The 25,840-nt window shown below is 38.7% G+C and overlaps 1 protein-coding gene across 2 annotated transcripts in view; it reads left to right on the top strand.

Annotated features, from left to right (window-relative positions):
- The window catches only part of Sec8 (Secretory 8), a 206,885-nt gene that overhangs the window by 120,482 nt on the left and 60,563 nt on the right, over positions 1-25,840 (top strand). For both annotated transcript variants that reach the window (XM_067156380.2, XM_067156381.2), the window contains 3 exons: positions 8,086-8,306; positions 12,198-12,429; positions 21,613-21,801. In XM_067156380.2, the coding sequence (XP_067012481.2) occupies positions 8,086-8,306; positions 12,198-12,429; positions 21,613-21,801 (642 nt within the window). The remainder of the gene's footprint in view (positions 1-8,085; positions 8,307-12,197; positions 12,430-21,612; positions 21,802-25,840) is intronic.

Consider the following 25,840-nt stretch of genomic DNA (forward strand, 5'->3'; position numbering starts at 1 on the left):
ACCTTGAACACTACAACGCTTCGAAACATAAAAAGTATTCCGCCATGAGCACCCATATGGAAGAGACTGGCCACAGTTTTACTACAATTGAAAAAGACCTTCAAATCTTGAAATACGTCAATAAAAGTAAACTTATGACAGAGTTTGAGAACATTTACATATTCCTAGACCAGCATTTTAACGGAAATCAAAATTTAAATGATACTTCAGAAATTAAAAGTCCAATAATCGAGAAAATTCCAGAACTACTCTCTCTTTTCAATATAAATAATAATAACTTTACGAGAATCTTTAATTATACAACTGTTAATTATACAACAACTACTACTCTACTGCCCTCTCATGCGACACCCCCTCCACGAATACCCGACCCGCCCAAGGAATCGGTCACCCCTCCTCCTCACATGATTCACTCCCCGCCTCTACGTATACATACATGCATACAACACTAGAAGCAGCAATAAGGTTACTCGCCAGTTTGCCTCACGCAGCCAACGCTAGCGAACACCTCACACTAGTCCCAAGGGTAAGCCTCCTTTTTCAATTTTTTTTTCTTTCTTCGTAATAACATAACTTCATTTTTCCTCCCTTTTCTTTCTTTCCAGATTTCTAACTCCAATTGTGCCATAATCTGCTCCATTCATCTCTGGTTTGCTGGAACTCTCCCTACTTTCAAGATTATAGTTACTCTTTAACGAGTCCACCATTGGTGTCCTACGTTGTATACGATTAATTTTACTGCTAGCGTGTAAATACGGACTAGTTCAACTTGTATTTCCTCTGGCATTGTGTTTGGCTCTCCTACAGAATTCCTAATTACTGGAGTTCATGTCATATCAACCTTAGTTTCGTCGCCATGCGCCTTTTAACTGGTTCAGTTTGACTCGTACTATTCAATAACTCTATTTCAACTTTTGTTTTTGCTCAATTTAAAGAACTCCATCGACAATAATTAATCCACGCTTCACGCATTGACATATATTTTAAGGTCCACTGTATCTATTTTTTTACTTTAACAACCTCATGATTGTTTTAACCTTACAGACTACCATCGTTCAATGTATTCCACTAAAAATACTTGCTGTTAATCTGTACATATTTGTTACAATTTCAAGTCTAATGTTATCATTTTACTTTTTATTACGGCATTGTCACTCTTTTAACATTTTTTTTCATTTCAGCTCAGGGCCCTGACCTAATCTTTATAAATTAACGGCTGATGATGTTCGCTATGTCGAACGAAACATGTTCCATTATTTAAGACACCTCATGATTATTTTATAATTCAATGAGTAACGTATTGTATTGAGTAGGTGGTTGTTAATAAAAGGATTTTATAATATTAATAGTCCACTACAGGCCGATAACCACCTTGTGGTTTGGGAACCAGAAACATTGGAGAAGAATAGGCTGACTTGGAAGGCCGTATCACTCCGTCAGTGAGCATTTGATCAATGATAGCCTTCAGGGCTTTCATTTTGGGAGGTGACAACCGGTACGGAGGAGAGCGAACAGGTATGTTATCTGTAACCTCAATTTTGTATTTCAATACATTGGTGATGCCTAACCTGTTGGTGAAGACATCAGGGAACTTATCGCAGAGTTTCCTAAGTTGATTGGCCTGCTCTTCGGGTAAGTGATTAAAATCAAAAGCCTTGGGTTCATCAGAATCTTCGGGAACAGCGCTAACATGGCAAGGCAGAATAGGGGAGCGATTACACAGCTCAAATGCTCTTGCACAAAATTTAAAATGGAATCTGTTGAACTGGAGGTCCAACATCATGCCTGTTTTAGCAATAAAGTTTGCACCCAATATGAATTGGCAGGATAAATCTTTTGCCACTAGCACTGCCATTTTCCAGGTGAAATCACGGACTCTAATCTTGACCTGTAGGGACCCTACAATATTCAATGAATTGGAATTAGCAGTATGGCAGGTTAAGGACACGGGTTGTAAGCTTGCAAACAGTTTTCATAGAATCATACCAGGTCTCACTCACCAAGGTGACACTACTCCCGGAGTCTAGCAATGCACAGAGAGGTTCATTATTGACCTCTATGCATAAATATGGTAGTTTACAAGAAGGTATGGCAGAAATCCTACAAGATTGTAAGAAATGAAGACCAGAGTCAGACTGGAAGCAATCATTAGCCTCAGAATAAAGGAAATCAACCAAGGTACAGTCATGATCGACAAGACAAGAAGCCATGCTTTGGGATTTGTCAGCAGAACCAGCGGTTAGTCATCTAGGACTACTACGGCCTGGGGGGTCCAGAGCCAGAAGTGTTACGTGGGCACTGCCTAGAGAAATGCCTAGTTGATCCACAGTTACGGCAAGAAGTATTGGTGGAAGAGCCTCCACCCATCGCAGGTTTCCTATTGCCTAATGTCCCGGCCTTGGGACAGTCCCGCTTGAGATGAGCCGTGGAGCCACAATTGAAACATGAACGGGGATTACGCGAGTTGGAAGCAGGTGACGGGGTGGTTTTAGAATCCTGAGTAGGGGGTACGGTTATAGGAGGTGGGGCTAATGCCAGGCGTAGCTGGTCAGCATATCGAATGCCTTCAGCGGACACTGTAATTGCTTCCAACTGGGGGAACGTTGCAGGTCGGGGTGAAAGAGCCAGATATGATCTATAGTTCGGGGCGAGACCTTCAGCTATGTTGGCAACCATCTGAGCCTCTGAATAATGGAGCCGGAAAATCTTAGCTTGGAGCTTAATGTCTTGAACATACTCAGATAGTGACTCATTAAAATGTACTCTAAAATAGTGCTTCTGCACTAATGCAGACAAGGCACGAGCAGGAATGAAATATTCAAGAACATGGGCATGAAATTGATCTACTGACCATCTTTCAGTAATGGCCCTGACAATGTGCTCAGAAATAGCTCCAGAGACATGTGGGTATAGAATTTGAAATACGTTGTCGTTACATTATACACTATTGCCTGATCCTTGAACTCGGTTAGAAAGCGAAGGAAGGAAATAACTTCATCAACGGAGTTAGCTGAAAATTTCGAGATACCTTTAAACACAGTGGTCAATGGGTGAGGCAGATTGGAGAAAATCTGGGGGAAGACAGGTGTAGGGGGTGCTTGGGAAGGCTTAGAATAGTCCAGAGGGTTTAGCAAGGCCTCGTGCCTTTGATTCGGGTGCCCTTGTGAAAAGGACGGAGTACAGGATAGGTTAGGATTAACGTTATCCTGCAATGTTACGGGCGCAGACAACCTAATTTGAGAAAGGTTCTCACTAATCTGAGAGACCATTTGGTCATTAACCGGTTGTGTAGAGGTTATGCAACTCGATACGGGTGGCGCTAGGACAGGTGGGTGGTTTTGCACCATTGAATCAGAACCGGGTTGATTAGGAATAGAAGGTAAACACTGAGCTTCAACAGAATTAGCAGGAATCATAGGAAAACTTGTACGGTTACCATCACTTTACAATGGCGAAAAGTGAGAGTATCCTCCTATTCAATACATCATATATTCCATCATTACTGCGACAAAATTCAGTGAAACCTAAGAAACAAGGGAATGAGAAAACAAATGATGCAGATGGAAATGAATAATAGTAGCACATGGTGAGGTTGTGGACCTCATAGTTTACAAATTATTGGTTTAAAAATGACAATAACGCAGTTTTTAGTATCAATTATTATTTCAAATTAACACCTGTTTCACTGAATTTTGTCGCAGTGAGTTGTTTTTTGCTCTGCATATTGATGTAAATATTGTATATTTATGCTAATTTTGTTTCCGTCTAGGCTCTCTTTTGTTTGTTTTTTCGTTTACTCTTTCATTATGTTTTTTAGCATTTTTTTCAACTTATATTATGTAAATTATTCCAACCCCCCTAATTTTTTTTTCACTGAAGATGGCTCAAGCGAGCCGAAACATGTCTGAATTTGTTTGCTCCGTCTAATGACGGAATATATGATGTATTGAATAGGAGGATACTCTCACTTTTCGCCATTGTAAAGTGAAAACCGTCAATATGGAATGATTCTAATATCTTGTAATGGTTACCATCATGAAAAAGAGATGTATCATTAGAATGACTTACAGGTGTCCTAGGTCCAGACAAGGAAACAAGATCCCAGGGCAGCATTAGTCACCTCAGACTCCTGAATAGGCCTAACACCAGCACTAGGTGTCAGATCGCACACTTGAGCAGCAACAGATGCCTCGCCACAATTAACACTGTCACTCATTCCAGATGGGATCGACACTTGAATTTGAGAAACGGTGTTATTTAACTTATTGCCTTCAAGCAAACCACTGATTCTGTCAAAAACTTTGGAAGACTGTTCTAATAAGGTCTGACATTTCTGCCGCTCAACTTCCGGCAATTCAATAGACAACAAATCCTTAATCCTGCCCAATAATGTAATAATTGCCCCTTAACCCGCGCTAATTGGCCATGCGAGGGCTTAGAAGCACTAAAGGACACAAGAATGGCGTTAAATTCAGGTAACCTATCTTCAATCACGGCCAAAGACTCACGCAACTCGTCTGTAGTTAGCTCAGGTATGGTTATAGGTAGGTCAAGGGACTGCTTCAACAGGCTAGTGTCATCTCTGACATTCCCTGTCGAATTAATTTTGTGAATTTTTAAGTCGTAAATCAGTTCTTCCTTTCTCAAATGGAAAGGATTAGGAACAGCACGAGCCATCCTGACTGGTAGAAACAAGATTTCAAGTGATATATGAACCACAACTTTTACGGAGTTTTAGGTTAGTATGATCATGGTTCACTTTTCTTCTTCCGCAATCTAGCGCTTGCCTGTGCTACCAAAATGCTACCTCATTCTACTATTTACAAATGCCTATGTTACAACATTATACAGTACAGGTTAGGTCAATAAAAATAAAACATCATATTGTATTTTACAAACAAAGACTTTAAAAAAAATACATTCCACTCGCATTACATACTTGTAACAGTAGGCATCACGGATTAATGATTTGATTTTGTTCTTAGCCAGTCTGTACTACTTCCACCTACTGTCACTGGGATTTTCCTTCAATTTCCTGTATAAACAATTTCTCTTTCAAATGCCTGATGTTATCTCTTTAGTGGGCTAATCCATGGCGTTTTTTGCTTATTGGAGATGGAAACTTTCGGCACAACTTGATCGATGCATTCAAAAAAATACTTTTTTCCAGTTTTTCCAGATCTTGTTGATATTTATATTGACGGTGAAGGACATGAGGGAAATAGGAAGTTTTTTTGATGGAAGAGAGGAAAGATCGTTCCATTGGTGCGGAAAAAAAAATATTGCTCTGGAGTGAAGTTTTTGGGAGGGTTTTCTGTTGGTCAAACTTGTAATTATAGCTTGGTGATCACAAAATCCAGAGACTGGACGGATGATGGGAAGTTAGTAAGGAACAGGTCTAGCGTGGAATGGGAATTTTGAGTAATTTAGCAGCATTTCGCATTGCCAGCAAGTCCACGTTCTTCCCCTTTTCTTTTATTTCCTGTAATCTGCCTGGCCATCAGATGGGAATCAATATACAGTGGAGTCTCAATTATCCGACGTAAACGGGACCCGGAGTACGTCGGATAATACAGAATATGAACTGAAACAAACAGGAAGGCTTGCTTTACGGTGCCCAGTTCAGTTGTACAGTACATTAAACGAAAACATTCCAGATGTCTTACGAAAAGATACTTTTCTCCACAGATATTAAGCTACCTAACACCGTACCGTTTTTGCCACCGATCACACCACCCAGCACTGGCAGGAAAATTAGGGTCCCCTTCATTAAACTCCTTCTGGAAATAGTGTACACAGCCTTTTCCTGCAAAATGGTGCCAGATATAGGCAGGCCCTTTTCCCGGTGCTGAGATACCAAAGAAATAGTGCTTCACTTAATTTTTCGTACTGACATGTTTTCATTGTTTTCCTCTGCTCTGGTAGAGCACAACTTTTCAATTCCTTCCCTCTGTTTGTCCAGTCTGCCACAGTAACACGTCCAACACCCTAATCTGAAGCCACATTACGAAGAATTTCCCCTTTGTCCAGTCTCTTTAATGCACTCACTTTGCGTTCTATAGAAACAATCACTTTCTTCCATTTACTCGCCATACTCACAGAGGATATGAAAACTATAACATCCGCACCCAACCAATACTACATTGACTGAACACTCACTGCACTTGTCCTTGAGAAAAACCCACTCCTACCGCCAGCGTTCAGACCAGTGCTTCTCCCATGGTCGCACCCTCCACAGCGGGTGTGCCTGAATTTAGTCTCCACCAAAAGTTGAAATTAAATCTAACAGTGTCGGATAACACGGAATGTCGGATAAGCCAAGGTCGGATGAGCGAGACTCTACTGTATATATCATCTGAAAGCCAGGCAGGCATCAATTTTTGAAAATGAGACAAAGTCTCTCATAGTGCATTGGCACTGCCGGTGGCTCCAAGTAGCCTACGCAGTGGCCTCCATGATATGTGGTAGCGATGCATCCTGGTAGGTGTGCTATTTACCAACTGATGAGTCCAACTTAGCACACTGGTGTGAAACATTGGCAACCAGGAATAAGTTAGCTGGAAAATTTATAATGTCCAATAACGAACCAACTGTATTAGTATTATAAATTTACTCATTCGGGACAAATATTTCAGGTTCCCTGTGGGAATCAACATCTACAGTATAACACCACAAGAGAATCTGGTAGTACTTCTGAGTCATAAATTGTGTCTGAAAGCCATGTTTCACTGATACACACCATAGAGGGATTTAGGCTTGAGAGCGAAGTGAGAATATATTCTTTTCTACCTGGATGCAAAATGCTGCGTGCATTAAATGCAAAGAGAGTTTGTTTATTAATAACATATTTACAGTTATAGCTATTTACAGAGTCACTGGTATTGGAAAAGAAAGTTTGTTAGTGGCGGCATTTCGCATTGCCAGCAAGTCCACGTTCTTCCCCCCTTCTTTAATTTCCTGTAATCCAAAGTTGGAATTTGTGCACATGTCCTGTGGCTACTTGACAAACAACTGTTACAGTTCACAAACAGTTGATTACGACGTCCACATATTGTACACTGCTGAGGTCTGGGGTTCAATTCAATATCTTCAATTAATGCAAGAGTTGGGCACCACAGTGGCTGCCCAGCGATAGGAAGTCTGACTACTTTTGCCCTCCCCATCACGACGCGGCCGCACTACCGCCAGTAGTCCAAGGCTTTTACTGCCACACCAAGTGAGACACTTAAGAGAACATTTCTTGCTTACCAAGAGTTTTTCCAGTAGATGACCCTTCTTCAGATTAGGACAAGACTTAACTAAATGCACTTATATTCAGACAAGCTAAGGGGAACCAAAGTAAAATGATCTACTTATTTTACTTATTTGTGTCAGAAGTACAAAATATGGAACATGAGAACATAACAACAACAACAACAACAAAAAGAAGCATAAAATAAAGACTAGTACACAGGTGGTTTTTAACAATTCCACCCAAAACTTAGCCACTTTGAGAGCACTTGAATTAGCTTGTACATCTGGATGGGCACAACGTACAACATAAGAGATGTTGTGTTGTTTGAAGTTTGCCACAATCACATAGAACTGTCTTGGTTGGAAAATGCCACTTGTATAAGTTGTCTCTTGTTCATGGAACTTCAGCTCGCAGTCTGTTCAGGACTTTCTGATTGGCCAGTTCTGTATGTGGCCAGGAGGTAGAGATTCCTTCCGTTCCGTCCATTCAGACAAATTACTAGTTCTCTTGTTACATATGACAACTCCTACTAAATTCTGTAAACTAAAACATGTTGCTCCTCACTTGCAAGTAGAGAAGTTCACAATGTAGCACAAAAAATGTTATCGTTGTCCCGTCATATTTGTTGAGATGAACTGCAGCAGTGGGGGGGGGGGCTGTATTATGAACTTCTGGAAGCCAAAGACCCAAGAGATGGCAGAGCGTACAAGAGAACGACTTGGCTTTTGAGAATGAACAGGGAAAATGAAGAGAAATGAAATTCAGGTGCATCATCTAGTCTATGAGCGGGTGAATGGGTTAAAAACAAAAATCGACGTGATATGAAATGAGTTTGACTGGTTGTGTTACAGAGCACAGTGACGGTCGAGCGGTGTATACGAGACCTCCACGAGCTAATGCAGGCTCTACCAGCTTACGCAGAGCACTTCCTCTCCATCATCTGTAACATCCTGAGGAGCTATCGTGAGACCTGCCAGGCTGCTTACCGGGGGACGGTACAGCCCGACTCGGAGGACAAGAGGGTGTGCAGTGCGGCCTGGCTCAAGGACGAGGACATCAGCCGCTTCATAAAGTAAGTTCTTTTAACCCAGAATTTACAAGTCACAGTGTTATTTGTGGGTTTTCATATGAACTTTAATTTATATCTTACCTCTGGTTATCATGGTGTGGAAAATTCTGAGGCAGTCGGTGATGTACATTATCGTTCTCATCGGCTAAAGAACAGGCTGTTGTGGGCTACAGATCTGTCTGAGTAATATTGGAGCTGTACCACAAAGTGCAAGTTTTTGTGGTTTGTCACATTGTCTCCCAGCCCTCTATTTGCACTGTTCATTCTTTGGTTTTTTACTCAAATTTGGCTACATAATATCACAGTAGTCATTTTGAGAATTTTATGATTCAAGAGCTGATTGAGTTCATGAACGACAAGGACATAGGCATCCTTTCTATTAGTGAAAGTAAATGGAGAGCAAGACAATAAATGGAGTAGGAATGTCTTGGAATATGCGGAGGAAGTGAAGAAGATCATTGCAAGGCTACAGATCTGTTCCAAGTATACACTCCACATACTGGAAATAAGGAAGAAATGGAGAAAACATAGAAGATAAGGAAGTAATTATAATGGGCGATCTGAAGACATTAGTAGAAAGAGAAGAGATTCTTGGCCCATATGGATATGGCAACAAGAATCAAGAAGGGAATATGGAGTAATTTTAAGAGTACAGTTGTAACGTAACGGCTAAACAAGGCCTGGTTTCCAGTCCTGAAAGCATTTATTTTTATTTAGCATATGGTACGAGTTACGAGTAACATGTGAAAGCAACAAATAATTTACAGAGTACAATAAGGTAAAACATAAAGAATCACCATCATGTTTTGTTGTAACGCACTCGGTGAAAAGGAAAATCCTCTAATAATTGGTAAATCCTTGAGACCCAGGTGCTTTAAAAACATGGACTTAAATTGTCTTGGTGTCGAATGGCATGCGAATAAAAAGGCATGCATGACGTCAGCAATATTCGAGAATTGGCTCCTAGCTTTGGATTCCAAGATGAAGGCCAGAAACCATAATGTGATCTTATTGCTAGATAATGCTTCGTGCCATCCAGAAATATGGCTTTCAAATGTAAAACTCTTGTTCCTTCCACCCAATACCACTTCTTATCTTCAGCCATTGGATCAAAGAATCATTCAAGCATTCAAATTAGACTATCGTAAGAGGGTTTTACGATTGTTAGTGGCGCACATGGATGAAGCAGACTCAGCTTTTGATTTGATGAAGAAGATCAATGTTGGCGATGCGGTTTCGTGGACAAAGGCAGCCTGGAATGCAGTCAGCGAAACCACAATCAGGAAATGCTTTGCGAAATGCAGCATTGTTAATTCTACAGTTGAAGAACAAGCAGAGGTAGAGGTTCAAAATGAATATGATGAACTTCAGACTTTAACAACCAGCTGAATTGACGTATGATATTGAAGCCGAAGAAGAGAATATTCCTTGCTGTGACGATCTCGATGCCGACTGGCAGTCCCAACTCCAGGACGCAATTTACGGTAAGCTTTCTGTGTTATCAAGTTATACAGTAATTGTTTGTTGCATGTACTGCAAGGTCCATGTTTGTTTGCACCTCAACTCCTCATTCATTTTCTTCTTGTGATAGACAACTTTTAATTCTTTTAAGCTAAATTTTCAGTTTTCATTTAATTCACTGCACTTCGCAAATATTTCTAGCTGTCCATAGCAGCCTTCATTAGTCGTACAAAAGGACCATTTTGAATAAAACCTTTTATCGTTTTACAGAGCCCGAATCAGGAACGAAAAGTGACGATGACGGTGAGGCGGAAGAAGAACAAGAAGTTCTGACAATGAAGCAGGGACTAAATATGCTTAAACAGATAAAGAATTTGTATATCACGCTGGACCGCGAGTACGGCGAGAACAGTATGGAACCATTTAACAGACTTGATTCCGTTTTCGAGAATATCGCAGTTAAGAAAACCTGTGCTAAATTTACACAGACGAAGCTTCACGATTACTTCACGAAGCTGTGATGCTTGTAAATGATGTAAAATCACTTATAATAACTCTCTATGAAATACTAACACAGAAATGACTTAGAATAATAAAAATAAAAATATGTATGCTTATATTTAGGGTGGATGTTCTTTGCCGTTAAAATGTTCAATTATTTTTACAAACTTATTTTAGCGGTCACCTCTCGTAACGGACATTTTTCCTCGGAACCAATGGTGTCTGCAGAAGGGAGGTTCAACTGTACTTTTATTGCGGTTAGTTTATCTTTATTACATAAAATCAGCTTCATGGTCCGTATCGCACTTCAATAGATTCACAATTAAGTATTTAATTTATTTTCCACCTAGTCGATACAATGATTGCTTAAGGCAATTTTTAATGGTCAAAAGTGGTACATGTTTCGTATATTATCAACATCTTCAGCCACATAACACTGTTTAGATGAAAAATATATAACATTGACAAAGTAATGCTTTAGAGGAAGTGTCCTTAAAATTAACATAAGATTGACAAGATTAAAACAAACAAATAACTCAAGAGAAAATATATAAATTATTTCTACAATAGAAAGCAGTCGTCAAGGAAACACTTGTACAATATTCCATAGAGAAATTGTCCTAATAAATATTCTTTTCTTAATAATTCATGAAAAAAGATCAATTTATAAATTAAAAATTATACAATTTATAAGTAATTATCGAAACGAAGAAATCCTGATATCACAGTGCGGCTCTTATTATTAATGTAGATGAAAATATAACTAATTCCTAGTTGTCAAATCTTATTAAGCCTGCTTTCCTTTGGAACAGTAACTCCTGTCATTCTTTCACAGTTTTGCGCCGGGTGTAATATTGATGATGCAATCTTCCTTGCTCTTGCACCTGAGGAGGTGGAGGAGCGGGGGATATAGGTGTGTCAAGAACTTCCTTGCTGTCACCTATAGCTTCAACTGAGGAGGAACAAGTTGTAGGGCTATCTGTAGGTGGAGAAATTCCAATTCTTTTTTCGTGATCCTTCTCAAGCATTGGAATTTCTCCACCTACAGATAGCCCTACAACTTGTTCCTCCTCAGTTGAAGCTATAGGTGACAGCAAGGAAGTTCTTGACACACCTATATCCCCCGCTCCTCCACCTCCTCAGGTGCAAGAGCAAGGAAGATTGCATCATCAATATTACACCCGGCGCAAAACTGTGAAAGAATGACAGGAGTTACTGTTCCAAAGGAAAGCAGGCTTAATAAGATTTGACAACTAGGAATTAGTTATATTTTCATCTACATTAATAATAAGAGCCGCACTGTGATATCAGGATTCTTCGTTTCGATAATTACTTATAAATTGTATAATTTTTAATTTATAAATTGATCTTTTTTCATGAATTATTAAGAAAAGAATATTTATTAGGACAATTTCTCTATGGAATATTGTACAAGTGTTTCCTTGACGACTGCTTTCTATTGTAGAAATAATTTATATATTTTCTCTTGAGTTATTTGTTTGTTTTAATCTTGTCAATCTTATGTTAATTTTAAGGACACTTCCTCTAAAGCATTACTTTGTCAATGTTATATATTTTTCATCTAAACAGTGTTATGTGGCTGAAGATGTTGATAATATACGAAACATGTACCACTTTTGACCATTAAAAATTGCCTTAAGCAATCATTGTATCGACTAGGTGGAAAATAAATTAAATACTTAATTGTGAATCTGTTAGTTTATCTCTCGTGATTTCAGTATGTAACTAGTCAGGTTGACAGCTGTGATAAGGCATTAATAACAAAAACAATAGGACAGTGATATTTGTTTTTTAGTGTATAGCGTTACGTGACGAGTGTCTTGCAGCTAGCACGGCATTGGGCTTAAGAGTCAGCAACCAAGCCACTCGCTCTTTGTCGGCCGCTATAAGGTATTTGCTTCTTATTCGCAGGTCTCTTCCTAACTGGACAGACCTCCAGCGTCAGAAACATCGCCACCAACAACGACGACCCCTGAGGAGGGAGGAGACGACGGAAGAAGAGAGCCCCGAGGACATTCGACAACGGAACGTTCGAGAGGCAGAGATCCTCGCCAGTAACCTGGGAGAAGGAGGCATCAATGCCCACGAGATTCTGTCCGATGTGGGGCAACTCAGGGGACTGGCACAGCTCCAGGAGAGCATGGTACTTAGTCTTTTATACCCCTGACACTGTGCTAGCTTGTTTGAGTCCTGCACTGTCAAAATGTTGGTCAGCTGAGTATGAGATGTGGTGGTATGCCTCTCTGCCCGGTCAGATTGCACTGCTTGCCACGTTGGTCGCTGATGTGATACTGACCGCGACCTGTTTATACTGTTCCGGTTGTATAGAGAGCTTTGAGCGCTGTGCGTTATAAAGATATTAACTGTCTAGAACATCTGAAGGTCATATTATTATTATTATTATTATTATTATTATTATTATTTTACAGTTCATGGAATCAAAGGAAGTAGATTCATGAAATTAACGGGGGGGAAAAAGAGAAGAGTTCTTTGAATTCCACCATCTTGGAGTTGAACTCAATTCATCTACTGCTACCAGTGGAGGGAAAAAGAAACAAATTCTGCAAAAAGGTTCAGGTTATGTTGTGACATTCCTAACTGCATAGGAAGCCTAGATGGGAAATATGCCGGAATAAAATTTCGTGCAACTAGTAGCTCAAAATTCTTCTTACAATTGTTCATTCTGATTACAAATTTGTCTATGGATATAGGTTTCCATGGGGTACCTGAATTATTTGTGACAAACGAGTAAATTTATAATACCAGTATAATGGGTCCTTTATTGCCAGTGTTTCACCTCCGTGGGGAGGTACAGTTTAAAATAATATTTCGCTTTTCAAGAGATAATATAACGGACTAGTTTCTTAGGCCTGACACATAATAGTGGCAGTACAAAGTAGGTTGTAGAGAGGGGTTCTGGATTATCACTACGCTAATTCAGGTAGAGTTTGTGGCAGAAATCAGATAGGAAAGGGCAGGGAGTGAGAAGGAAGGGTCAGAGCCTTAATAACAGCCTCAGAATTTGCCTGGTGTAAAAATGGGGAAACTACAGAAAGTAATTTTCAGGGCTGCCAAAAGTGTGTTTTGAATCTACGATCTCCAGAATGAAAGCCTAGATCTATTTGGCTCATACAGCTCATTCAGGCCAGGCTGAGTGGCTCAGACAGTTGAGCCTCTGGCCTTCTGACCCCCAACTTGGCAAGTTTGACCCTAGCTCAGTCCTGTGGTATTTGAAAGTGCTCAAATATGTCAACCTCGCATCAGTAGATTTACTGGCACGTAAAAGTCCTGCTGGACTAAATTGCAGCACCTCGGCGTCTCCAAAAACCATAAAAATATAGGTAGTGGGACATTAAGCCACTAACATTTTTATTATTATTGGAAGAATAATCTCGGGTTGCCTAAAACCAATGCCAGTGCAGAAACTGTACCCAATTGTTGGAATAGCCCCACCGGAGATGACGAGAGAACAAAGCAGGAGAATGACCACTCCATGGTCACCAAGCTGCAAGGTCTCGCCTCAACCCTCAAGATCTTCCTTGCTACGGCTCTGCCGCTGGAGAGACAACTCGTCTTAACAGATGGAAGAGCTCACTGTCCACAGACATTTCACCATGGCGCCAACCTACCTTACCCTGTATGGAGGTCCCTCAACTGCTTAAGAGTGGGCATCCCTCAATGAGACCATCCTGAAGAAATGGGGATCTTCCACCAAACGCACACACCTTACCTCCTGTGAATGTGGTGCTGAACAAGACCCAAGCCACATACTTATCTGACACCTCCTGGACAACCCATGTTTTTACTGGAAACTACAAGGCTGCAGTTTTTTGGAAATGCTGACCAGACACGGAAATTAATGAATGAATGAATTCTTCTTCTTGCGTTCCGGCCTTCTAAGGACCCCGTCACAATTCCAATTCGTCCTCCTTAGTTCTCTCCTTTTCTTCCAGTATTCTTTCATTGTTTCACTGTGCTTCTTTTTCCTGTTTTCAGTCCACTTTGTGCCTGTTTTCTTTTCCTTCCTCCCTTGGAATCCTTCCATTTGTAAGACTTTCTTCCTAAAAATCTTTCTTTCCAATAATTCTTCTTCTCGTATGTTGTTCCTTTCCAGGTCTTTCTTGACTTCTTGAATCCAGGTGGTAGTTGATTTCTTTTCCCAAAGGTACTTGAAGATTTGTTTAGTTAGTCTATTGTCATCCATTCTGTAAATGTGTCCAAGAAATAGCAATCTCCTTTTTCATTGTTTCTGATATGTTTTCTACGTTCTGGTAAATTTCATTGTTACTTCTTAATTACAAGTGATGAAAATCATTTTTCGTCCGTATTGAAAGTTTCATAAACTGTATATAGGATAATATCTTTTGTTTATTTCCACCTATTCAATACATTACAAGAAGTTGGCATTTACTTTAAAACATACTTTAAAACATATCCTATATACAGTTTACTTCTTAATTTCCAAAACTCTGCAATTCTTAGAGGACCTAATATTTTCTTTATAATTCTTCTTTCTAATATTTCTAATTTATCAAGCTTGTAGTTTAGTGCTAGACATTCGCTGGCATAAAGGCATTCTGGTTTCACTACTGTGTTGTAGTGCTTTATTTTAAGTTTTCTTGATAAGCACGTTTTGTTATAAGTATTCTTAGTTATACCGTACGCTCTTTCCATCTTTTGTATCCTCTCCTCTATAGCAGATTTTTCTAAACCATTTTCTTGAATTGTCTCCCCCAAACATTTGAATTTCTTTACCTTTTCTATTTGACCAATATCCGGTACTAAAAACTTTGGGGCACTTTTTATATTCGTCAAAAATTTTGTTTTCTCAGCAGAGATTCTCAAGCCTGTCATGTTGGCTGTCTTTTCAAGGAGATTGACTTGCATTGCTGCATCTGTAAGGCTTTCTGAAAGTATGGCAAAGTCATCGGCAAATACTAGGCAATTTATTGCAACACCTTTGTTCTTCTTCCCCAGCATAAGTGGCAATATTTTGGATTCTTTCAGTTTTTTATTCCAAATTCTTACAATTTTCTCCATGACACAATTGAAAAGGAGTGGAGGTAGACCATCCCCCTGCCTGACACCGGTATTTATTTTGAAAGGTCGAGATATTTCACCCATAAATTTTACTTTCGAGATAGTGTCTGTAAGTGTTTCACGAATTAGGTTTGCCAATTTAGTTTTAACTCCAAATTCCTGGATTCCTTTATCTAGGGTTTCCCTATTAACAGAGTCAAAAGCTTTTTTAAAGTCAATAAATGTTACAACTATGTCTTTGGAGTTTATTAATGTGTGTCGAATTATAGATTTCAGGTTGAAAATCTGTTCAGAGCAAGATCTTCCCTCTCTAAATCCACCTTGATATTCACCCAATTGACTGTTCAGTGTTGATTTTACTCTGTTTAGTAGTATTGTTGAAAATATCTTGTAAGCAACTGGCAAGAGAGATATACCTCTGTAGTTGTTGACATCTTGCTTGTTACCCTTCTTTGTAATGGGTGTATTAGAGCCACTTTCCCAATCCTATGGCATCTTTTCTGTTTCCCAAATTTCTTCAAAGATTATTTGTAGATCTTCTATAATGTTTGGTTCAGCCCATTTTAAAAGTTCAGCTGTTATGGAGTCTTCCCCACTAGCTTTTTTATTTTTAAGATTTGTTAATGCTTTCTTAATTTCTTCCGCTGTTGGAGGTGAATCAGGTTCTAGATTTTCATGAATTTGTGAAAATTCTAATTTATGTTTTGACTCAGGGCACTTAGCAGGTGTTCGAAGTGTTTTGCCAGAATCTCACAATTCTCGGCATTGTTAAGGCCAATATTACCATTTGCATCTCTGAAGCAAATACTCCGGGATTGATAACCTTTCAGGTTATTCTTAAAGGTCTGATAGAAATTTCGGGAGTTATTTCTTACAAAATTATTCTCAATTTCTACTAGCTGCGATTTTTCAAAAGATCTTTTAACCTGCCTTATTATTCTTGTTGTTTCTTTTCTTTGTTGTTTAAATAGCTCATAGTGTTCACTCTTTCCGGAACATTTCCATTTTTTCCACTTTTTCGTTCTTCCGTAAGTGCTTCCTCACATACGTTATTCCACCATACTTTCTTTTTAGTTTTAACTGATCCAAATACTTTCTTCGCTGCACTATTAATCTGTTTAGATAATTCTGGCCATTTGCCATGCTGAGTTATTTTAATTTCTTTCTGAAAGTTTTCTATAGTTGCTTGTGTAATGTTGAGCCTATCTAAATTGTATTTCATTAATTTTCTCGACCTTCTTTGATTCCTGCGAGGTAGAAGCTTTAGCTTAATTTTAGAGAGGTAGTGATCGGAGTCAAACTCCCCACTTCTTATTACTTTAACATTCATAATTTCCTTAATACTTTTTTGAGAAATAGCTACATGGTCCAATTGAAACTCACCTAACATCGGGTTTGGGGACACCCATGTTTTAGCCTTTCTTGGAAGTTTCTTAAAGAAGGTCGACATTAATTTTAGACGAAAGGATTTACAGAGATTAATTAGTCTCATGCCATTTTTTTTTTTTTGTTCTTTTGTGTGCCAGATATGCCCCTACTGTTTTGCTGAAAACTTTTTCTTTGCCTATCTGTGCATTAAAATCACCTATTGGAATAATAACATTTGATTTTGGAATTTTTGACATTTCATCATCTAGAAGACTCCAGAATTCTTCAGTTTTACTCGGGTTCTTGCTATTATCTTCATTTATTGGTGCATGACAGTTAACAAATGTATACTTTTGTTCTTGCATTTAGGTGTGAGAAGAGATAACCTTTCTGAACTAGATTTGAATTCCATTACATTATCAACTATTGCTTTATGGACATAAAAGGCGGTACCTAGTAGTGGCATTCCTTTCATAATTTTGATTGCTGGTTTACCTTTAAAGATTCTATAATTTTTGGTTTCTGTTACATTCTCATCCATAAACTGTGTCTCTTGAGCTGCTAAGATCTGGATTTCATGTCTATCTAAGAAAATTTCCACTTCTTTCTGTTTGCCGGTTTTTAGCAAGGAATTTACATTAAGAGTGCCTGCAAAGAATTTCCTCTTAAATTTAAGTCTGAAAGGATTCCAAGGATGCTCCGACTCACCCTTATTGCAGATGTTGGGACTCTCCAGAACCCTAGGTCCCGATGCATTGCATAACGCAATGGTGGATTTCTCTTCCGAGCTACCACCTCGGGTAGTGCTTTCATTCAGCGGACTTTCCATTCTGCAATTGAAATTGTACATTGTACAAGGTAGGAAATTAATTCCCAGATAAGATCGGATTGTTAGTCTGAAATGATTTTTTTATTCGTGCTTTACTCCACTAGGTTCTTCCGCTTTCTCTGTCGTTGGGGCATTAAATTCCTCATCCGCCTTCATGACCGTTCAGCAGGTTTCACCTGTAACCCTAGGCAGGGGCCCTTACAGGGTGCTACCATCCGGAGCCAGATGGACCCAGGTTTTTTTTATGAGGTTGTTACTCCTCCCCATCCTCCTTCCTCTCCTTCTTCCCCATCACTTGCAAGATGAGGGCCCGGGCTTGGGACCGGCAATGGTAGAGTTGAATGAATGAATGAATTATTATTATTATTATTATTATTATTATTATTATTATTATTATTATTATTATTATTATTATTATTATTATTATTATTATTATTATTTATTGGCCCATTCGGTTACAGATTACTATAGTTTCTTCTTCCCATTGCCCATGGGTACTTGTATTACACTCAGCGCAATCAAAGCTACACTTCTTCGTACGGTGGCGTCTCACTTCACTCTCGATAATATGAGATTTCATTTCCACCGAAAGCAGTGTTCTTATCTGTGAGCAAGTCATTAGCCATATTTGTGTAATGTGTCTGACAGACGACACCTGATTAACATTCGGCCCACGCGCCAACGAATTTTATAGATTGTGACTAGCAAAGAATCTCAAAAAAAGGGCTTTCACAGCCGCAGATCTTTAGCACGTTAGCAAACTTGATTTGCTAACACGGCGGGACCACACAGTTTGGTCTGCCACTGCTAAGCAGAGTCCTGGAGGGGCGTGCCATTCCAGCTGATGAGTCCAAATGGCACGTCTGGACGAAACTCTGCATAATGCACACGGCCTAACCACCCAAAAGCTGGTTCTATTGCTGTGATTATAGCAAAGAATCTGTTTACGTTTTCAAAGCGATATTGAAACTTAAATGACATCTAGCTGAACACCGGCTGAAGATTATTTATGCAATGGAACTTCGAGCTTAACTTAGACATTGTTTAAGTAGACGTTATCTAAGGCTTAAAACTAGTCATCATTTTTGCAATCAACCTCGTAGCTCTATTATAGTTGCAACGTCCTTTAACCATGATCGTGAATGATGGAAAGATACCTTAAGACATACATTTGTCGATCCTTTGCGTAACTGTTGATTTGTGCAAACAAATTTGTAGATTGCTAAATTTTAACTTTGTGAAAAAAGTTAAATATGTTGACATAGAATGCTTGTTTATGACAAAGAATGAGTTTTTAAAATGTATAATACTTGAGGAGTAAGAAGTAAGAAATAAACAATTTGCAAAACAGGTCATATGTACCAAGCAAGACAGCAGTGCGGTTAGGGGTGGATTTGGGAGATAATGGGTTCGAACCCCAGTCCTGAAGATGACTTTCCGTAGTTTCCCCATTTTCACACCAGGCAAATGCTGGGGCTGTACCTTAATTAAGGCCATGGCTGCTTATCCCATCGTCTCTATAAGGTCTATCTGTGCCAGCACCACATAGAGCAACTTGTAAAATAGAAAAAGTCATATGTAGGAAGATTGAAATGGGAAAGGATAAATGTCAGTGTGAGAGGAGGAGACAAGGACAATCTTCACATCCCCTCCACCAGCTGCAGCACTCATTAAGACTGAAGACGTGTTTGGAAACAGCCTGTCTAGCCTCATCCACTATTCCTACACTGACCTATTGTGTTCTTCATGTTTGTATTCTTCTGTATACAAAGGAAAATGTTTTGTTTTTTCCCCACTGTACTTGAATGATTGCATGATCTTTTTATAAGTAGCTGAGCTGAGTGGCTCGGACAGTAGAGCGCTGAGCTCAGACTGGCTCAGTCCAGTAGTATTTGAAGGTGCTCAGATTCGTCAGCCTCCTGTGAGTAGCACGTCAAAAATTCTGGAACCTCGCCATCTCCGAAAACCATACAGGTAGGTAGTAGAATGTAAAATCTTTGACATTATTACATTATATTTCAAAGTACATTCTTAGTTTGATTAATCTGCATGATTGATCATTATGTCTCTGGTGCTCCGAATCGCCACAATCCTCTATCTGACACCCTACCGTATCCGAATGGTGTCTTCGTTTGGAAGATTATATAGCTGTCCAAACTTGTGGATTCTTTTGATAGAAGATTTCCCATATTAGGTTGATTGTCTGATCAGTGATAAAGAGTCTGACTGTGGTCAGGGTTTGCAATTCCAGATGTGATCTGAAAAGGTGATAAATGAAATATGATGTGATGGAAAATGAGATTGTGAAGTGTGTGTGTCTCAAGATGTTCTCTGGCTGTTATTTTATGGCATTGAGCCAACCTCGAGTTACAATTCTAAATGTTATTTACAAAGTCTAAAGTTAAGTTCAGAAATAAAATATCTGAACCATTTGAAATTCATACTGGTCTTCGACAGGGAGATGGATTATCCCCATTGATGTTTAATTGTGTGCTGGAAAAAATTATGCGTGAATGGAATAAGGTATGTCCTCCGACTGTTAGGATTGGAAGAAATATTTGACTAAATTGTCTTGCATTTGCTGATGATCTGGTGCTATTGGCAAATAGTGTAGACGAAGCAAAATTTCAAGTAGAGGAACTGCAGCCAAGGTTGGGTTGAAAACATCTTTTGAGAAAATGGAAATTATGCCATCCTTTAAAGTTGACAATCCACATATTATATTAAATAATACTCAGAAAATAAAAGTTGTAAATAAATGTGGATATCTTGGTGAAATTGTCACTTGGAATGGTAATGAAAAAAAAATCCATAGGTAATAGAACTCTGAAATTGAGATGAGCACAACAAATTACATGGCCGAGTTACAAAAAACAGTCTCTTTCAATCAATGCTAAATTTCTCCATTATAACTCCGCCACCAAACCAGAAGCAACGTATGCAAGTGAAACATTGTTCAAACTTAATACCCAAGCAACAACAGACAAACTGCAGAAAGTGGACAGAAGAATTCTCTGGACAATTATTAATAAAAAACATCAGGTTGATTGCCAGTGCAGACTTTTACCCAATTCAGTAATTTACAAGGAAAGCAAATCAATTATTGACATGATGAGAAAATGGAGGATTGCATCTTTTAGACACATACACCGTTTGCCAAATTTTAAGACTCCTAAAACAGCTTTATGATTTCTTTTTAAATAGTAAAATAAAAAATATGTGGTTTAAAGAAATACAAATGGATTTGGATGAACTTAAAATTACTACAGAACATATTGAAAATAGAGAAGAGAAGAAAATCTAAACAACAAATTTACAAAACTGTCACTTAAAACATCAAAACGTAAGCAGTGTGTTATATCAGCAGAAGAACGAGCTGCAAGATCGTCTAGGATGAAAAAGTTTTGGGAAAAGAAGAAATTATCAAGGTTAAAAAATTAACTTATTTTTTGAAGATTTTATTGTATATGGTTGATTTTTGGTGCTCCATTGTGGGTGTAAACAGTGTAAATAAATAAATATTTCAAAGTATTCCAGTTCTGCTTACAGCATTTCTGTCTGTCCTCAAACATGTGAAGCAGGTCTGGTCCTGACAGTTATCTCGGGGATTTCTTGAGCAGTGCTTCAGAGGCCTCAGGTGGCAGGAATAAAAAAGTGGCAGTAAACAATATCAGGATTATAAGGTAGATGCAGTCACTTGATTTATGACAAGAGGTCTTGCTTTGTCATGATGAAGTCTCTACCCATTAAGTTGTGGTTGGTTTTTCACATTGTCCCCAATATTGACAGTACTAAACCTCTTGCGTAAATTCCATTTTGTGGTATAGGAGATGTAAGCAAGGTCTACAACATAGTATGTTACTACCAACCAACCGGTACGACAGTGCACATTATACATAAAACCGTACTCTTGCAGATTTGTAACTGTCAAGCAAGCTATGGTCTTTCTTAATCAGCCCTTCTTTGACTTCTTTGTTCCTTTCCATTGCCTATTGGATGCTGTGGAACACATCTTGTGATACACTGTACACCCTGCATGTTTTAATGTAGTTTCAGGATTCAATACAAAGTCTAGATTTGTCTCTACAGGAATGGTTCGCCAGTTCGGTGCAGCTGTTCGCCACACATCTACCTCGAGGCGATAGCTCGTCGCCTGTGGTGCATGTCGGTCCCAACGGTATTCCTGCCTTGCCTGAGGCAGCGGTACAAGCCTTGGACCAGCTGGCGATGGAGTTCGAAGAGTTGGCCAACACTTGTCTGTTGGTGTTGCACCTGGAGGTAAGCTGTGTCGTCATTTTAGGGACTGTTAGAGGCCGAGGTTCGAGTGTTGGTAGTGCCACAGGAAGGCTGGTAAGTAGATGCAGTTCTCCCCCTGGAAAGAGTTGCACCACATCGAGGAATATGAAGATACAAGTTTAGCTGTCGAAGCTGTCGCTGACGGGTTACAGTAGCAGCACTGCTATCTAGCGGAGTTGACAGTTTTATGGGCTTAGGACAATGTAGGCCACTGCTCCAGCTCGACGATATTAGCGCATCAGAGATTGATAGAGTGTTTCATTTTTACCTCCCTTCATGACTGTCTTTTCTCATATTATTTTTCTTCGTCTTTTCTTTCTTATTTCAATGGTCACCTTAATTACAATCTACATAGGATGCTCATTCGTTGTGTATATTAATAATTCAGAATTTCTGAATAGACAGATTAGCATCTTCTACCACTATTTTTCAAGCAGAACTCTTTGCAGTAAGTAACAGGCAGTAAGATGGTGCTTAAAAATTGATCATTCTGCTTCTTCAAGTGCCATCTCCTCTCAGAAGGTCGGCTACCATCATAGAGATTCTTGCTTTAGATGATGCAGCACAAAATAGCTCAATAGTGCAACAGTTGAAACAAGTTCTCAGATTATCAATCCAAGAAATACGCCTTCTTCCTGGTCTTCCTTTGCCTTGTATCTATCTCTTTGAATGACCAGTAGATATTTCTCTCCTCGCGCGAGATACTACAGCATTCTGATTTTGACGGTATTTAATATTTCCTTTCTCTTTCCCATTCGCATCTGTCCAACTCAACCACAATATCGTTCTGTATGCCTGTAACTCGAATGCCTCTAACATGTCCATTTCTCTTTGTTTTACGGTCCAGGTCTCAACTCCATAGAACAAGTTGGAGAAGATGTAACATCTCAGAAGTGTAATTTTTAGATCTAAACTAAGAAATCTACTACAGAACACACTCATTTTATTGAATGCATTTCTGGCTTTATTTTGTCAGAATGGTAAAGCAGTTGGTGTAGCTGAAATACCAGTTGAACTACTCAAAGTACTGCAGGGGAAAGGAAAAGAGATATTTGTAAAACTTTGTCAAGAAATATACTTAAAAAGGAAAATGGCCAAAAGATTTTCTGGAAAATATAATAATACCAATAGAAAAAAGGAAAAATAGTAAGAAATCTGAAGAACACAGGACACTAAGTTTAATTTCTCATGCAGCTAAAATACTATTAAGAGCAATAAACAGAAGGATTTACAGATGAATGGAGAATTATATTGGTGAAGAACAATATGGATTTAGGCATGGAGTAGGCATAAGGGATGCCATTGGTTTACTGAAAGTCATAGGAGAAAGGTACATAGAGAAGAATAGAAAAGTATACACAGTCTTTGTAGACTTAGAGAAGGCATTTGATAAAGTGAGGTGGGATAAGCTCTTGGACATACTTAAAAAACATGGAGTGGAATGGAGAGAGAGAAGACTGATCAAGGAATTATATTACAACCAAACAGCAAGAGTGAGAATAAGAGGAGAATTAACAGAAGAAATAAGATTGGGAAAAGGTGTTAGACAGGGTTGCTGCTTATCACCGACTTTGTTTAATATTTACTTGGAAGAAATTATTTGTGAATGCTTGGATGGTAAAAGAGGTGTCAACGTTGGAGGTAAGAAAATTGAATGTATAAGATATGCTGATGATATGGCAGTAATAGCTGTAAATGTGAAGGACCTCCACAAAATGCTGAGAGAATTAAACAAAAAGTGTGAAGAGTATGGAATGACCATAAACAAAAAGAAAACCAAATTCATGATACTTGGAGGTAAAGGTTAATAAGCGACAATCAAGATATGGGGAGAAATTATTGAACAGGTGAATAAGTTTAAGTATCTTGGAAGTATTGTGACTGAAGACCTTCACTCTATAACAGACATAAAGGCTCGAATTGCCTTAGCCAAGGAAAGCTTCAACAAGAAGAAAAAAAACTTTTGTGGCTCGCTAGAGAAAGATCTGAGGAAGAGACTTGCAAGGTGTTACGTATGGAGTATAGCTCTATATGGCGCTGAAACATGGACAACAAAGAAGGAAGAATAGAGACATTTGAGATGTGGATTTGGTGAAGAATTGAAGGAGTAAAGTGGGAAGATAAAATATCAAATGAGGAAGTTCTGAAGAGAGTGGGAGAAGTGAGGAGCATGCTGACTGTAATCCAAAATAGGAAGAAAAATTGGATAGGGCATAACACCTTACTACGAGTAGGAATTGAAGGGATGATAAAAGGAAAACGAGGAAGGGGAAGGAGACGATACCAGTTATTAGACAGCTTTAGAAAAAGAAAGGAAGATTATGCAGAAGAAAAGGGCACAAGATCAAGAGATATGGAGGTCACAGTCATGACTGGACCTGCCGGATGGCAGAACAACCTGTGATGATGATGAGTAATTATAGTGCTGTCAGTCTACCATCACCACCACACGAGACCCATTGTCCTCAAACATTAGGAATCTAATCCTGCATGTCTGTTTTAGTTGGGTTAAACTTTATTAGCAAGATCCTCAGTTAGATGGGATATAGATTTCAGCTTCTCTATAAATCCCATATCTGATGTAAGAAGATAGAAAGTTGGAACACGGTATGGACATGTCACCCAGGAGTTGTTCTCTCCAACCATCTGCCTACTTTTAATCTCACAATTCTTCAAACCCACTTTAGTACTTGCACAGTTTATGACTTGACATGGTAAATTTAGAAGTTATTTTCATTGGTTTAAAATGCTACTACCAGAAGAATACATTTGTAAATGTCAATCAGAACAAACACTACACGCCGTCAAGGACTCCTCAGTTACTGCAATGTAGGCTATTTTTTTCCCTGCCAGTTGGTGATATATTTGTGAAAAGGTGTTGAATTTTAATATTTTCTCAAGTGATTCATCACTTTCTGATTACCAAGAACAGCAGACGAGTCAACATCTATGTCGGTGTGTTTTATGTCCTTCATTGTGCACTATGAACTATTGACAATATTGACGTCGCCCAATACTGGCCAAGAATCTTCTAGCTCTCGTATTGGTGCCATATATGTGACTGTTTGTATAATAGACCTGTATATTTGTATAGTAGGAGTGTAGATATGATTTTTTTTAAATATATATATGTAAAGTTAACCGAATCAACGCCTTTGAAATTTGTTGTTGGAGAAGGATGTTGTGAATACCGTGGACAGCCAGGTGAAGAAATGATTCTGCATCTGGGAAATTGGAATACAAGAAAGTCTATGTCAAGTTGTGTACCAGATAATCCTGCAATTCTTTGGTCACACTATGACAAGGAAAAGTTTCTGCCACAAGGACACGGGGACGGGCTGATCAAGTAAGAGGGATCATGGACTTACCCTGTCCAGAAAACGCAAGTACGTACAGAATGGTATCAGCTTACAACAAAGTCCTTGGGTCACGTTACTCAGTCATGAGTGAAACGACTGGAGAGAGTTGGTACTTCTGACACGAATAAAGAAAAGAAAAGACCTTTAATATTGCATTGTTATAAATGTTGATGACATGTCATCTTTTTATTGAGTGCTCGGGTGCAATATATACAAACTCTGTTCATGACAAATAGGCTATATCCTTTTTATTTTGCATTTAGCAAACTCAACAGTACCACCGTAACTTAGAAGACAAAATAGTGTGTAGTCGACATACTTTGTCCTTGTGGCAGCCTCCTCATGGGAGAAGTTGTATTAATAATAAAATAAATTGCATTCTTATTGCAATTCTTGTTTTTTAAATTATAACAGTATTTTCTTTGATTTTGGAGAATTATTCTGTCATTTATGAAGAATTTTGTCATTTTGTCCCGTTACCATATTATTTTTTGAAATTACACCTGGAAGCCTTAACTAGTAGTTATACAAAAGCTAATGTAGAACGCAGCTTTTGGAGGTGTAAAAACTTCTTGAGAGATAATCGCAGATCCTTCAATTTCCAGAACTTAAAAATGACATTTGTAGTTCAAACTAAGATGTATTAAGAGAACACATAATTA

This window comes from Anabrus simplex, chromosome 12 (genome assembly GCF_040414725.1).
Source record: "Anabrus simplex isolate iqAnaSimp1 chromosome 12, ASM4041472v1, whole genome shotgun sequence".
NCBI classification, from domain to species: domain Eukaryota; kingdom Metazoa; phylum Arthropoda; class Insecta; order Orthoptera; family Tettigoniidae; genus Anabrus; species Anabrus simplex.